The sequence below is a fragment of the Armigeres subalbatus genome, chromosome 2 (genome assembly GCF_024139115.2).
Source record: "Armigeres subalbatus isolate Guangzhou_Male chromosome 2, GZ_Asu_2, whole genome shotgun sequence".
Taxonomy (NCBI): domain Eukaryota; kingdom Metazoa; phylum Arthropoda; class Insecta; order Diptera; family Culicidae; genus Armigeres; species Armigeres subalbatus.
The window spans coordinates 2,018,157-2,035,512 of NC_085140.1; the positions used below are offsets into that span (position 1 = coordinate 2,018,157).

Consider the following 17,356-nt stretch of genomic DNA (forward strand, 5'->3'; position numbering starts at 1 on the left):
CACTAAGGCTCAGGTTCTCCTAAAACATGATGCCATACAAATGCCGACATACATGTACTTTTTATAATAATAGAAGTGACGAAGTTATCACAAAAAGTTGATGCACGAATGTACCATGCGTCTCCATATGGTTGCGTGTTTTTACGCTAATGTACATTTTTGTCTCTTGAGAAACGCATGCTGCCCTTTCATGGTGACATAAAAATATCAGATTGACAAAATTGTCTAGTATTTTAAGTAAACGACTTTGAAGCAGCTAAAAAAATGAACATTTCAACTATCACAGAACTTTTATAATCCTGCAACCAGCGGGAGTCACCAGTCGATTAGTTGTCAACTACAAATGCGGCATATAAACGTCCTATCATTTATCTCCGTCCGCTGAAGTCCACGTTTCTTCACTTCCAGACACATTCACAGTCGGCTCTGGACTGTCAATATTCGGTTGAATATTAGTCATTGAATATTTATGCACATTCTACAAATTTATAAATTATCTGAAATCTGAATTCGTTTTGAATGAGTAAAGTATTAATTTATCACATATAACTAAATTCGATTTTCATCCGCAAGGCCCTTTCAACGGTAAACATCAATATAAACAATGCTAATTATATTTTTTTCTGCACATATGTAGTAAGCACAGTCATTGATAGTTGAATAAATGAGTTGGTGGAGTAGTCGTATGACTCTGTCATTCTATGTTTTGATTAATCATGCGATGTTTGTCAAAATTCGGACCGAAGTTGCTTTATAAAGATGAATATTTTAAGCTCTGAGACTGTGACAAACCTGCGCTCGTGCAGAATAAAAATTTTCCAGTCTCGGTTCTCCGCGATACCGTTTTGACGCAAATCCCGAACAGACTCATATTCAGAACACTCGCTACATGGAGATTGCCCTTGAACATTTAATTATTGTTGCATAAATAATCGAATTTTATCAGAAGGCGTACAGATCAAGGAGATCATAATTGTTCAACAATGAGATAACGTTGAAATTTTACACTTTAGTGCATTTAATGTGGTGTTCGGAATTTGAATCAAAGTGTTATTTTACACAATTGTTACTATGCATGATCAGCATTTGAGACAAAGTTTGGCAGAATTAGTTACAATAAAAAAATATGATTAGGGAAAATCCATTAATTACGTAACGCAAAAATTAACCATTTTCGACCCCGCCTTCCTCCTATGTCACACTTTTTGCATGAAGTATCTGGAAATTTTGTATGAGTTGTGACACAAGACCGCCCCTCCCCCTCTAAGCGTTACGTAATTTATGGATGTTCCTTTATCAAGCACTTATATGAAAGATCTCCGGAAGCTCTCCAAAGGGCCTTGGAACTGTCCTCAGGGGGGGAATACCCCATAATCATATTTTTTTATTCGTTACTAGGAATTTTAAGGCTTATTCGTTGTTTAGCCTATACCCTTTACACCCAAAAGAGAGAAATATAAAATATCTAGTTTGAATTTTCCGCAAAAAAATTAGTTTGGGTCCAGCTCGGGTTTAAGATCGCAAAAATTGTCGGGTACGGGTCGGGTTCGGGTTTGATAAGATTTTTCATTCCGGGTTCGAGTCGGGTCCGGGCTTGGAAGGAATTTCTAAATCGGGTTCGGGTTTACAAAATGTGAAACCCGCACATCTCTACCATATATGGAAGAGTGGTCAATATATAGTTTGCGATTTTTTTTTAAAAAGGATCGATTTTAATGCCTCCAAATATTTCTCCAGGAGCCTTGAAATTGCCACCAGGGTGGCCAATTACCCAGAAGCAAATCTGGATTTCATAATTCTGTTGTCTTGCAAAATGGTAAATTTTTATATATTTATTATAGTGATTGTTGACCTTAATAATAAGATAGTGATTATCACAATAGTAAGGATTGAATCCCATATTGCCATTGTTTTTTTTGCTTTGGAAATGAAATGAGCGACTTTGATCCCTCCACGCAAAAAAATGCGTTCCCGAATTCGTGAACCAGCAAAAATACACCGTGATTTAATTCATGGATTCGGGAACACCAGTCACGTTTTCCAGAAAACGTGACTGTATTCCCGAATCCGTGACTGTTGTTCACGAAAAAATACACCGTGAACTCGTTAGTTCACGAATTCATGAACGCTTTTACAAGCTTCTACAAGAGCTTTTAAATAGTCCCCAGAGTTACCGTTATCCCCAGAGTGGCCGTTATCCCCAGAATAATATCTGGATTTCATAATTCTTCCTGTCTTGCAAAGTACTGCAGTTTGTAACCCATATTGCCATGGTTTGAGGGTTTTTGAAAATGACCGATTTTGAAGCATTTGGAGGCTTTTCCAAGAACCTTGGAATTGTTCCCAGGATGGGCAATACCCACAAAATCGTATCTGGATGTCATAATCCTTTTCGTCTTGCGAAATTAGTTACTTAGAGTTAAAAACCCAATTTTATTTGAAAGGCCGGCCACATCCACCGCTTATTTATTTTGGACAAACGCATACTTCCAAAGAAGGAAACGCATTAATCATTGCCCGGAAGCCTCCTTTCAAGAGGCTCGGAAGCCTCCTTTCAAGAGGCTCGGAAGCCTCCTTTCAAGAGGCTCGGAAGCCTCCTTTCAAGAGGCTCGGAAGCCTCCTTTCAAGAGGCTCGGAAGCCTCCTTTCAAGAGGCCTGGAAGCCTCCTTTCAAGAGGCCTGGAAGCCTCCTTTCAAGAGGCCTGGAAGCCTCCTTTCAAGAGGCTCGGAAGCCTCCTTTCAAGAGGCTCGGAAGCCTCCTTTCAAGAGGCTCGGAAGCCTCCTTTCAAGAGGCTCGGAAGCCTCCTTTCAAGAGGCTCGGAAGCCTCTTTCAAGAGGCTCGAAAGCTTCCTTTCAAGAGGCTCGAAAGCCTCCTTTCAAGAGGCTCGGAAGCCTCCTTTCAAGAGGCTCGGAAGCCTCCTTTCAAGAGGCTCGGAAGCCTCCTTTCAAGAGGCTTGGAAACCTCTTTTCAAGAGGCTTGGAAACCTCTTTTCAAGAGGCTTGGAAACCTTTTTTCAAGAGGCTTGGAAGCTGCTTTTCAAAAGGCTCGGAAGCCTTCTTTCAAAAGGTCGTGGAAGCCTCCTCTCAATTGGAATCTTATTTTCAAGAGGCTCAGAAGCCTCCAAAAGTCCTAAAAGTCTTGTAGGAACCATTATGTTTGCACTCAATTTGAATCGGAAAGCTTTACGGAATAATGAAAATTTCAGACAACTTTTTGGATAGCTTTAGGTATATCCCGTTAGTTTTCAGGTCCGTTTTTTATATCGTCGGGTTTCTGCCAAACCTCCAAGCAGCTTTTTAAATGACTTGTGATATTTTGTTCATACAAAGAAAACGGAGATCATTTTGTATCAATTTATACACACATTTTTTGTAGGAAATCCTCAGTTATGGGGTTGAGAGATATCCTATGAGACTTGTAATCAAATTAATTGGTAATTGAAGGCGCTTGGTACGATTTGGCAGATCCCCGGCCATATCTTATGAGTTATGCCTATTTTCATTTACAGCGAAAAAAGGGGGTACCTCAATGAATGCAAAAGCTCGAGGGAGTACCTTTCAGGAGAAACGTTGAGTACCGCTGGCATAGAGCATTCCCAAGTAACCATTAGCACTATATTACGCCAAACCGCCATATAAGGCCACTATACGGCTATTTAAAAACTTATAAGCATTAAAGTAGCACTATATGGCCGATTTGGCGTACTATAGTGCTTGTTGGTTACGTGGGTTGGATAGGTTTTCAGATGATTTAAAGATGTGTGTGGCTTAGTACAGGCTCTGGACTGGACCATTTAGATTAATCTATTCGATTTAGGATAGGAGGAAAGCTTAGGAAAGCCTATTATCAAGTTAAAGCGTACTTTTGGCTCTATCGCGAATAATTTTGTTGATACTGAGAGATATTCAAACAGACATTAGTTTAATTCGTCTAACTGAAATGAATGGTATGAGAAACTTGATGTGCGTGGCGTGAATTTCAAAGATGCTTCTGAACTTCTTGGGTGAGAAAATCCCATACCTTCTATTGCTTTAGTAATATATAATAAAGATACAATAGAGAGTAATATGGTTATCACAAATTCTACCAACTTGGCTCAACTTGGCTCAAGCAACTGGATACTGATATTCGAGCACGTAATTTCGAGAAGATGGAGAAAGTTTTCATCGGATAAAAAAGGAAGAAAATGTTTTGATCGGACCATCAATACGTCGAATATAAAGTTCAGACTTTTTTATTGGTGGTAATCAAATCGATGTGTCCAAATAGTTTGTGTATTTGGACCCAATTGGACTTCGCCGTGAATAATAGTAGTAAAGGATTTCGGCGGCATATTATTGCAGAACATCCCACTCAGCTTGGCATTTGAGAGACAGTTCGATAAATCGAAGTCTTACGAAGTCGAAGTCCTACGGCGTCGATCATTTGAAAAACGCTTATTATTACTTTATCAATTTACGGTAAGAAAATATAATGATAAACTGTATTTTCTGAATGCGTGATACGGATACGTGATCAAAGTCGACCAACGTGCTCTGAGTGTGTTTTATGAGAAACTAGCAGACCCGATGAACTTCGTTTTGCCTAAAATTGATTTATTCTCTGATTAGTTCCCGAGTTTTGGAGAGATTTCAGTTTCATTTCTATAGGAGTCCCCCTTTCCAGAAGGAGGAGGGGTTTCGAACCACCACAGAAACATTCATTTTCATTTATTTAGTTAACATCTAAACAGATAACACTGAATCAACAATTTGACGCCACAATGCACGGTTCGAGGCCGCATCTCTCCATCCTCGGATACGCCCCACTCTCGCCAAGTCGTTCTGCACCTGGTCTGCCCATCTCGCTCGCTGCGCTCCACGCCGTCTCGTACCTGCCGGATCGGAAGCGAACACCATCTTTGCAGGGTTTCTGTCCGGCATTCTTGCAACATGTCCTGCCCATCGTACCCTTCCGGCTTTAGCTACCTTCTGGATACTGGGTTCGCCGTAGAGTTGGGCGAGCTCATGGTTCATTCTTCGCCGCCACACACCGTCTTCTTGCACACCGCCAAAGATGGTCCTAAGCACCCGTCTCTCGAATACTCCGAGTGCTTGCAAATCCTCCTCGAGCATTGTCCATGTTTCGTGTCCGTAGAGGACAACCGGTCTTATAAGCGTCTTGTACATGACACATTTGGTGCGGTGGCGAATCTTTTTCGACCGCAGTTTCTTCTGGAGCTTGTAGTAGGCCCGACTTCCACAGATGATGCGCCTTCGTATTTCACGACTAACGTTGTTGTCAGCCGTTAGCAAGGAAACCACAGAAACATATCTTTCCTTTCAAAACATCCACATGTCAGATTTGATTCCATTTGCTTGATTAATTCTCGAGTTATGAAGAAATTGAAGTTTTATTTGTATGGGAGCCCCCCTTTCCAAAAAGGGGAGGGGTCTCGAAGCATCATAAGAACGTTCCAAGGCCCCAAAACCCTTTGCATACAAATTTTCATCGGTTCATTCGATCGGTTCATAAGTTTCCGAGTCTAAACAGAAATTCATTTTTATGTATATAGAGAGAAGAAGATTGTACAGAAACCAAACTAATCATAACTTCATAATGCATCTCGCATTTACAGTCGTTATAAACAATGAAGCAACGTTTACATAAATTTTATTCTCCTTTCATGACTATATAATATTATATCCCTTTTCCTGGGGAATATAAAAAGGCGTGTTTCTCCGTGATACATGTTTCGGATCTTTTCCACTACTTGTTATCAACACTTTGTATTTCAATACAGCCCAATTGAATGACATTTAAAGAAAATTCGTTGTGAACAAACATCTTCTTTTGTGACATGATGTACTAGTTTAAGACAGAACCGTTTATTCGATAGGTCTTACTCGCTTTGTCTTTGCAATCAAGTAGGTACGGTTAAAAATTTCAATTACAGAAACTCGAGCTCAAGTATCCGTGTCATGTCAGCAATACTGCGAAACAAACTGCACTCGCGGCAGATTGGAATAGTTGGCAACATTATTTCGCTGTAAAGCACCGGTTAATCCATTGGCAAATTGAAATTGAAGCGTTGAAAAGTGTTTGAGTGGAAAGTGGCGGGAGGATATTGCAAATAAAGTGATGGAATTCCAGCTCGCAGCTGCTGGTCTCGAGGTACATACATTGAACTTCGATGTTGAACGTCTGGTTCGCCGGTGGAGAAATCCCGTTGTCTGCCAGGCACTGATAAGCTCCCATGTGCACTCGATTGATTTTGGTTATGTTGAGAGTATGACCGGCCATCGACGAAGCTGCATGGTGTCCGTCGGTCAGAACATGGTTGAGTCAAACGGAAGACAATAGCCGGTGTCGTCCATAGAACAGTGCATGTTGGGAAAAGAAGCATGAAAGTTTTAAATTCAATTTTCCATCCTACAGCCATCAGTAGGACAATAGACGGCGTTGGTAACATACTGTGAAAGGATTCTACGCTCAGAAGAACGGAACTTTATTACCTTGCCATGCACCATTGGAGATTGTTTTTCCATCCTCTCGTCGCCATTCGACGTGTGGTTTAGGCGTTCCAGTGGCAGCACATCGCAACCGAAGGTGAGTGCCCTCCTGGACTACGATTGGACGGAGTGCTTCCGGTGTGCCGGAGCCAGCTATCGTAGGTGGCACTAGCAGCTCGTTGGAGAATGTATCGTTGACCTTAATCTTCCATGCGTTTATTCCGGGTGTGCCGGGAGTGCCGTTGATACCCGGCCTTCCTGGCTTACCACGCGGTCCATGCAGACCTGCAAATTTGAAACAAACAAAAGCGGATTAATTGTTACACCCTAAAATATTTTTTTGAACTTTAAAAATAATAAAGTGATTAAAGAAATCTTTTTGTTTTCAACTTTGATGTTCACCAGCTACGCCGTTACTAATTTTAATTAAAAGATATATTTTATGATAGAAAATTTTGGTAATTGATAACATTTTTCTGTATTAATCAAATATGTAGGTCACTACACCTTTTTGGATGAAATAAAAATAATCATTTACGATGTACACCTGTAATTATAATTATACACCTGTACAACATTATGATTATTCTATTTGTTTTTCTTGCCGTGCCATGCTACCTATTCACCGAATACAAAAAAAATCAAAGTGTTCCACCTGACGTCGAAAAAAAAACTTGAAATTACTGAGTCTGGTGAAAAAAAACCAACCCGTTTTTACCTGTATCAGCCGAAAAGTGCCTTCAATTCAGACCTTCCGCTTTAAGCTTCCTATTCCTTGCTATTGGAACTAACCATTCGTATTGTGAGATTCTTCAACATGTCAACCATGCGTGTTGTTGAAGCGTACCAGTAGACCGGTAGAAGTAATCAATCTTCCTTTGGATTGAATGGGATTGGGTATGGTAAAAGTAATGCTAGCTAGTCATTGTGGACCAACAGTTGCAGATGTGAAAAAAAGAAATATATTTCTGCAACGAGCAAAGCCAACGTCGGAAATAATAAGAACATGGAGAGGTAAGGTTGCTTCGGAGTATGATTTAACGATTAGGTAGGATAGTTTCCCCTTGTATACATTGTACACATGCCAGCACTTATGCTTATGCTAGCAGTCTATGTTGAATCGAATGGAGAAACATGATTTTGAATATATTCTAAATACACTATAAAATACGAGATAAGTAACAGCACAGGACGCATAATTCCATTTTATGTATGTTAACAACAAAAGTGGTTCGGTCTATAAGAAATTCGAAATATGTTCAATCAAGTGTATCGTCCGGGTATGTATTAAATACCCGACATGGACATTAATTGCAATGTTTGACATTAACACCAATAGCAGTGTTCTTGTTACATCGACGGAAAGTGATTAGGCATCTCCAAGGCTTACACTGGTCAAGTTCATCTTTTTCTTCCTTGAGCTCAACCACTCGACGCAGACGATCGAGAAACGCACAATACGTATGCCACTAGATGTCGCTTCAGGACTTGCACAAAAGACATGATGTTTTAGAGCAGACGTGGCCTCCAACATACTCCAGACAGTAATATTCATAGGGTTTGGGTTCGGCGAACTCACTGTCCGCTCTTAGCTCGAAATGAACCCCGAAAACCCCTTAGTTCGGTTCTTTTCACTTTTTGAGCCGGCTTCTAATCCTGTCGTAAGACCCAATCCTTGGTATACAAATAACGACGAGCTCACAGCTCGACCACGATTGGTAGAACTAGTTATGTAACAGTTAAATTGCCGGAGCCTGTATAATCTTCCATATGTTGAGCAGAGCATATGTACTTCGAGTTTACATATTTTTGGCTTTTTTGCTTGGGTAGATGCTCTCTTTTTCAAAAATATGCATCGTTCTCAGTGACTACTATTGTTACTATTTCATAAAACTTAGGGTTAATGTACCAGTTCTCTATCCGATAGATCGTAGTTAGGAATGGAAAGCGTAGAAAGAAATGGAATGGAACAGTTCTCTTATATGCTATGGAACGAGAGATACTCGGATTTGTTATACCATAATCATAATCCATCAAAACACCGTCTAAGGAGCGATTATAAAAAAAGTGCTATGATACTGTCTCATAAACATGGGAACCTATCCCGTCAATATTATACCACAAAACATTTTTTCCCGTTTATCTTCTCCACAGTAGACGAAGAATGATAGAGCATTATTGAACTTCACATCCTACTGCATTGCATGGAATCGGACGGACGAAACCATTATAATGGGTGCTAAAAGATTGATGCATAATTGACTTCCGCCAAGTGTCGCTTCAGCTGACAGCTGCTACGAGAGTCGAGTTAAATGGTCTCGGTTGGGTCTCAACCGGAAATAGCAGCAGGGCGGGAATATGAGAAGAGTTTCCATCTCTTCTGTTCATGGATGCTTGAATGATGAATGCTTTGGTATAATCATACTGCTGTACTAAGCATATAAATGGAAGGATATGAATTTTTTGATGGTTATTTGGACAAATTAATTACAATTGCAACTGCCATGTGATAATTTCTTGGATTTACTCAGATTTCCTACGGTTCCGTTGCAGCCATGATTAACACCAATGGTTTCCTTTTTACATTTGACAATTTGCCTATTCTCTTTTCGGGAAATATTCTGTCCTGAAGTAATAACCCGACTCCATTTTTAGCAAGAAAAGCCATATATTTTTGGAAATTTTATATTTATTTGTCATGCCCTGCTTTTTTATTGTCAATTTCCTATTTTTTATGGAAAGTTTATTATGTTTTATGAGGAGTTTTTGTTTTAGCCTTAGGTTAATTTCGGTGGAATTCGCCGAAATCTCAACAGCAAAATTGTTAGGTAATTATTACTCCGACTTTTTCCTTTGTTCAAATGTCAAAACCACCGAAAATCGGTAAAATTATGTACCAAACAGTTCTGCTGTTGAGATTTCGATGAAGTTACTCCGAAATCTGCGATTTATTTTAAGTATGCGTTGTTCTCTGAAACTTCTATCTAAAGTTTGGTTTGGGTTTGTTCCTTTCAATCAATTCTGCAATAGTCATTTGGGAAATATAATATTCAAGCATTTCCTCTAAAAACTTCCGAAAGCTTTAATTAAAGCAGAACTTCTTGAAATTTTTGGTCATTCAGCCTAACCTAGCAAATTTAATGTTTCTTGCGACTCAAAAGAGAAATAAAATGCAAAAATCTTTGAGAAGTTTGATAAATATTGCGTTAATTTTTTTTTGTACTGTGCCTAATTACTAGAAACATTATTTATGTTAGACTAGCAGACCCGACGAACCTCGCTTCGCCTAAAATTGATTTATTCTATGATTAGTTCTCGAGTTATGCAGAAAGTTTTGTTTTCAATTGCACGGGAGTCCCGCTCTCCAGAAGGGGTTGGGGAGGTTCGAACCACCACAAAAACATATCTTTCAAAGCTCCCACATGTCACATTTGTATCCATTTACTTGATTTATTCTCGAGTTATGAAGAAATTGGTGTTTCATTTGCATGGGAGCCCTCTTTCCAAACCATCTTAAGAATCTTTTCTATCCTTTTCTATTATTTTGCATGTTTTTGCATCAACACTAAAATACATTCGCTAAAAAAAGAAAATCATTGTAACTCAGTCGTTATTTAACCGATTTTCTCAGGGTTTTCACCACTCTCTTAGCCATCTCTTCTACTTTCTGGGCATCACCAAATATTATAAATTTTTCGCTAGAGCTGTGGGAGTAAAACAACGGATTCTGAAAAATGCGATTTTGGTGATATACTCAAATTTTATTACCGAAAATGATATCTATCCATCTAGTAATGATTAAAAAAAATGACAAAACATATGAAAGACATCAACTGGAACATAGGAACATATTTTGAGCATCCCTATTATGCATACGGTGATAATTCGGTGCCTGATAAAACCGTCTTATACTACAGGGTGTATAAATCAGGTATCAGAACGTCGGCTCAGGAGGCACGTTCCCCTCAATTTGGGAGATTTGTGCCATCGCCTTCATTGGCCTTTCTCATCATTTACCTGACGGAAAAGGAAGTGAAAAGGGGAAAGGAAGAGGAAGTGAAGTTGGAAAGGAGAATGGAACCATTTATAGGAAAGCCAATTATGTAGACTCACACGCATTCAGCTAGGGACTAAAGAGAGGTGTCACAAAAACACAGAGGACGTAACAATGGACGAACGTCAAAGACGAAACACAGAGTGCACTATGAAAAACGTATAATGCGAATCCATATAGGTGACAATCACAAAGTACATTGTAAAAATCGCAAGGTGGCAATTTGTTGAAAACTAAGTAAAACACATATTCATAACCCCATTCTTATTGAACCTAACGTTGAGATTGAACAAGAGTAGCCGAAGCTGAACGTCAAGGACGAGACACAGAGTACACTGTGAAAAACGCATAATGCGAATCCATATAGGTAACACACAAAGTATATTGTAAAAAAACGCAAAATGCGAATCAATATAGGTGACAATTTGTTGAGAAAAAAAACTAAGTAAAAAAACATTTTCATAACCCCACCCTTATCCAACCTCAAGTTGAGATTAAACAAGAGTAGCTGAAGCCGAACGTCAAAGACGAAACACAGATTACACTTTGAAAAAACGGTGAAAATTAGTTAAAAAACTAAGTAAAAAACTCAATATAAGTGACAATTTGTTGAAAAAAAAAACTAAGTAAAACAAACATTTTCATAATCCCACCCTTATTCAACCACAAGTTAAGATTAATCAAGAATAGCTGAAGCCGAACGTCAAAGACGAAACACAGAGTACACTGCGAAAAGCGCATAATGCGAATCCATATAAGTGACAAACACAAAGTACATTGTAAAAAAATGCATAATGCGAATCCATATAGGTGGAGGTTTGTTGAAAAACTAAGTAAAACACATATTCATAACCCCAAACTCACGTTGAGATTGAACAAGAATAGCCAAAGCCGAACGTCAAAGACGAGACACAGAGTACACTGTGAAAAACGCATAATGCGAATCCATATAGGTGACAATTTGTTGAATACTAAGTAAACCACATATTCATAACCCCACTCTTATTTAACCTTACGTTGAGATTGAAAAAGAGTAGTTGAAGCCAAACGTCAAGGACGAGACACAGAGTACACTGTAAAAAAAACGCATAATGCGAATCCATATAGGTAACATACACAAAGTACATTGTAAAAAACGCATAATGCGAATCCATATAGGTGATAATTTGTTGAAAACTAAGTAAAACACATATTCATAACCCCACGATGAGGTTGAATAAGAGTAGCCGATTATCTCGGAGAAGTAAAAAGTCAACTACGCCATAGCTCCGGCTAGCGCAGCGAGAGCTAAATACTGTGAAGGGGGCCCTGGTGCTTCACAGGCTCCGTTTGCGGTTAGGATCTTATTAGACCCCCCTAACCATTCATTCGTAGGCACGGTAAGCATAAAGCCGCATCACACCGAGAATTAGGGGTCACCTGTATGATGGACTTTTACCACTGGAACAGGCAATCCGTAATGTTATTCTTAGCCAGATAACCAGCTGCCGACACCACACGGCTATCTAGGCTGTCCGTGGAGAGACTCTCTTAGCCATCTCTTCTACTTTCTGGGCATCACCAAATATTATAAATTTTTCGCTAGAGCTGTGGGAGTAAAACAACGGATTCTGAAAAATGCGATTTTGGTGATATACTCAAATTTTATTACCGAAAATGATATCTATCCATCTAGTAATGATTTAAAAAAATGACAAAACGTATGAAAGACATCAACTGGAACATAGGAACATATTTTGAGCATCCCTATTATGCATACGGTGATAATTCGGTGCCTGATAAAACCGTCTTATACTACAGGGTGTATAAAACTACAAAACATATTTAAAAGCATGTTATCTTCTGTGAACTTGTAAAATTGAATGTAAACTATACAGGAAACATGAATGATAATAAATTACGATGTTTTAGGATCACAGAATTGTCCTGTAATTTGAATTGAATAGTCTAACGCATCAACCACGACTTCCATGATGCCCCAACCCGCGGAGTCAACCCAATCATGTCCTCCGAGTATTTGTCTCTCATGTGCGTCTTGAGTTCTTATCAAATGTTCTACCGAATCAACCATGACTTCCATGATGTCTCCAGCAGCGGTATCAACCCAATCATGTCCTCCGAGTGTTTATCAAATTCTGGCGTAAGAGATATTATAAGAAGTCTAAATTGTCCTGGAGTTTAAATAAAATGGTCTACCGAATCATTATGGCCCAAGCCGCGATATCAGCCCAACCATGTCCTCCGAGTATGTTGTCTTTCATTTGCGTCTCAAATCCAGACATGTGAGATGTCGTAAGACCTCCAAATAATCCTGAAGCTCTTTTCAAATAGTCTGCGAATCAACCACGACTTCCATGATGCCCCCAGCCGCAGTATCAACCCAATCATATCCTTCGGGTATTTGTCTTTCATTTGCGTCCCAAATCCGCCGACGTCATTATGGCACATAACTTTGAGAAGATGAAGGAAGCCTACATCAGACTGAAAAGCGAAGCCAAATGGATTGGACTAGCCATCAACACATCTACAAAATCACATCTACAAAACGCTTATTATACCGGTAGTTCTATACGGACATGAGACCTGAACGATTCTCGTGGAGAACCAACGCGCACTGGGAATTTTCAAGGAAAGTGCTGCGTTCCATGTATGGTGGGGTGCAGATGGCGGACGGTATGTGGAGGAGGTGAATGAATCATGAGTTGTTTGTGCTGCTGGGAGAACCATCCATTGTTCAAACCGTGAAAATTGGAAGACTGCGGTGGGCAGGGAACGTAGCCAGAATGTCGGACAGTAATCCGGTGAAAATGGCTCTCGACAATAATCCGACGGGAACAGGAAGGCGAGGTGCACAGCGAGCAAGGTGGATCGATCAGGTGGAAGACGATTTGCGGACTCTCCGCAGATTGGCGACGTGCGGCCATGGACCGAGCTGAATGAAGAACTTTTATGCACTGCACAGGCCACTCCGGTCTTAGTCTGATAATAAATAAATAAATAATGCGTATCAAATCTTGACATATGAAATGTTCTAGGATCTCATAATTGTTCTGGAGTTTGAATCAAAGGTCTCAAAGGAAAGGAATCAAATGTCTCGTACTTGACTCGACTAAGTCGACTAAGTCGAGTCAAGTACGAGACACTGAAGACGGCCTTACTGTTGAGGTCGAAATACGTATCTGTCAAGATACAATTAAGTGGTGGAATTCAATGGGATTGTATAAACTCGTCTTATGACAGGTGAAAACATTCCACTAAAAAGCTCAAAATAATTTTCTTATCAGACATTTGCTATTTTTATAGCCTGGGACAATAACATAGAAGTAAATATGGTGCTTCAACAACATAGTGGTGCGGTCTTACAGAATCCCCGGCCGCATGTGGCCCGCGGGCCGCAGTTTGGGGATCACTGGCTTGCGACGAACAGGATCGCGACGGGGGGGGGGTCCCGTAGCGTAGTTGGCTACACGTTCGCCTTATAAGAGAATGGTCATGGGTTCGATTCCCAGCCCCAGCCCATACGGTGGCGTTTTGGGGTACGCGCCTTACCGTTACGGCTGCCTGATGACGACTGACAACTTGTTCTTCTCGGAGGCATTCCTCCAACGTTACCCGGATAAATGGCAACCGAACAATGCAACGATCATTGGATAGACGACATGGACAAACGGACTCAATGTACTCACTATGAGATGGACAGGCAACGGCAACAACAATGATAATGGAAAATCTAAAAATAGATTCTGTGTGGATTCTGGCAGCAGAATGCCACAGTAGATCTCGGCACAGTAGCGGTTAAGTAACACAGAGTGCCTACCAAATAAAGAAAGGAATAAAAAAAAAGGATCGCGACGGGCTTGAACATTGCAACAAATGTTTCATATTTCAATAATCGAATGGAGACGCATGATATTCCATCAGAACAAGAATCAAATCTCATATGCATTATTGTATCTTACAGTAATTAAATATAGTGAGCTTCATGTCATTCTCTTACATTCTACATGAAAACAGGTCTGGGTTGAACTTAATCTGCGAATTGAAAAAAACACATGAATAAAAAAAAAGTATGGAAACAATATGTGTGTGAATGAATTCTTACTATGTGTTGTGGAACCGGGTGAACTTCTCGTTCAATAGCAGTGTGGTGGCTCCTCAAAACTTGAGTGGGTATGAAAAGCAATCTTTTTCATTCACACATTCAAAAATTAGAGCGGTTTAACAAAAAGAGATTTTTAGTACAAAAAATGATTTTAAAATATCGTAAAAACTATGAGGTACAAATGAAACACAGATTTCCTCTTGCAAAGTTTTGTGTTTTCTAGTAATCTAAAAATCTGTTTTCGTAAAATTTATGTAACGTTTAAATGTGTGAATGAAAAAGACTGATTTACAGACAGAGATGCATCTGAACACGAGAACGCATGTTCGTGTTCAAAACGTTCTGAACACTGCACACTGTTCAAGAGCACCGACCGAACTTAGCAACTTGTATCCTAGGAAAACTCAAGCGACGGCATGCTACTCATTTTTCGGCTAGTAATGGAACACGTGGGCATCTAACGGATAGAAAACAAGCATGCTCGTATGTTTTTGCATAGTTCCAAATCTAAGGAATCTTAGTTATTATGATCGTTTTGCTTGCGTACCAACCCAGTGCACACTGAACTGTGTTCAGAGTTCAAAAATTTGAACACCAAGGCACGCTCTTGGCTCATGTTCTGTTCAGGATGCATCTCTGTTCACAGATATAATAGAAATTGACAAAATATCTAACCATATGTGAAAATTACAGCGAAATTGAATGACCTACTACTGAGACCAAGGCCAAGTTCAAACTTGATTATTTTGTTTAAAAAATAGTTATCGCACCTATTACTTTATCCACCATAGTTGTTATAACTTCATACAAAAAGTGAGACAAAGGGGGATGGGGTTGAAATTGGCTAAATTTAGCGTCACTTAAATTATAGATCTTTCCTATTGAATTTGTGCTTGACATATTGATGCGCTCCCATTACCTTGAACTTGACTCAACTTTACGAGACACTGAATTCGAACACCCGTGTTTGTCAAAATGCACCGCATAATTAGTTTAAGCTCGATTCTAGACATGTTTTATTTTCCTTCACAAAACTTTTGATGTTGGTGCAAACGTAATAACATTAAAACATGATTAAAAACTAGTCCTCAAAATTAAGGCTTTGGAAATATGTAGCTAAACATCTGATCTGTCGCATTGCTTAGAATCTTACCTCGTGGCCCAGGTTCGCCTAACGGTCCGATTGGCCCCATAGGTCCAGGTGTTCCTGAATTAAATGAGAAAAATAACCACTTAGTTCTACCAACATCGTAAAAATCAAGGCGAAACTTTTCCCATCAATACTTCATCAACTGCGAAACCCTTCCGCGCTGCAGGCGTCCGCAATTGACCGTACCATCGCAGTTGTAATCGTTTCCATCTTAGCGAGGCAAAAGTTTCGTCATAACCATTTCCATTTAACCATAACGCAAACACTCACCATTCTTTCCATCTACTCCATTCTGACCGTTGATGCCTGGCGTGCCATCCTTTCCATCACGACCAGGAATACCGTCGGCACCCGCCCTACCAGGAACACCATCTAATCCTGGTTCTCCTGGAACGCCATCTCTTCCATCCAGTCCGGGATTACCTGGGTATCCGATTTCGCCCTTGGGGCCGCGTGGTCCCGGTTTGCCTTCACGTCCATCGATACCGGCTGGGCCAGGAAGGCCAACGTCACCTCGGTTGCCTTTTGGACCAGGAATGCCAGGCAGCCCTGGTGGTCCCGGAGGGCAATATTCCTTCGTCGCTCGGCAGAAACCGGTGATCGCGTCATACTGCAAATGCAAACATGAAAAACAAAACGCCATGAAACTTGTGCCTATCACGTAGCGCAAACATTTACTCTGGAGAATTACTTTTAATGACAATTAAATAGTTTACTGTGCAACAACGACATGCCCCCGAACTGGTCTGTGCAACTCAAATTGGGTCTCGTCAACATTTTTTCCTCAGCAAGTGCGCACTAAAGGGCAAAAGCTTTCACCCGGACTTTTGGATTGCATTGGAACAGGTTGTTTGTTTGGTGGTTGCAAAGGGGTGTGACGATTTGGTTCGAACAATATTTGCTGGGAGCAAACAAACCGCCAGAGATAATTTACTGGCGTTGATGGACATCAGAAAGTGATAAATATTAATTCTGTGTTAACTCTTATTAGCCCTATGTCAATATTCAATAGTCTTTTGAATATTCAGTACACCTATTAGCATCATGAATGTTTAACAGCATATCCTTTGATGTCTTTGTGGACCCCTCGATCGAAGCACATACAAAGTGCATCAGAGAATCGGTTACATAGTTTGCAGCAGACATCCATCCTCGGGAATGATGCTTGTGTTCCGGAGGTACTAAATTTCATACACTCTCCTACGCACAGTCAACCACGTCGACAGATGAACCAGAGCAAATGCTCCGGGTGGTGTGGTGACAACGTGAAAAAATACCATAGCACCTAGACACATCCAGAGCCAACGACATTGAGCAATACATAACTGCTCGGTTCAGGTCCTTTCTGGTGCCAATGTTCGTGCTGGATGCAATGTGATGATGGGCGATACGACGATGTTGTCGCTGTTTTCCTTAGTTCGACCGTAACTTCATTTTGTACACGGTTAAATTTCCAAATGTTTCCTGCACTATGGCACTGATTTTCCAACTGTTGCCCATGTTCGAATCGTTCAATCGAAAGGATCCAAATAAACGCAAGTTGGGGTGATATTGGATGA

The 17,356-nt window shown here is 40.2% G+C and overlaps 1 protein-coding gene across 1 annotated transcript in view; it reads right to left on the minus strand.

Annotated features, from left to right (window-relative positions):
* LOC134217434 (uncharacterized) overlaps positions 1-17,356 on the minus strand; it is a 141,702-nt gene that overhangs the window by 32,875 nt on the left and 91,471 nt on the right. Inside the window, exons 5-8 of the mRNA XM_062696199.1 lie at positions 16,068-16,407; positions 15,801-15,854; positions 6,495-6,776; positions 6,162-6,290 (exon numbers count right to left, since the gene is read on the minus strand). Of these exons, the coding sequence (XP_062552183.1) occupies positions 6,162-6,290; positions 6,495-6,776; positions 15,801-15,854; positions 16,068-16,407 (805 nt within the window). The remainder of the gene's footprint in view (positions 1-6,161; positions 6,291-6,494; positions 6,777-15,800; positions 15,855-16,067; positions 16,408-17,356) is intronic.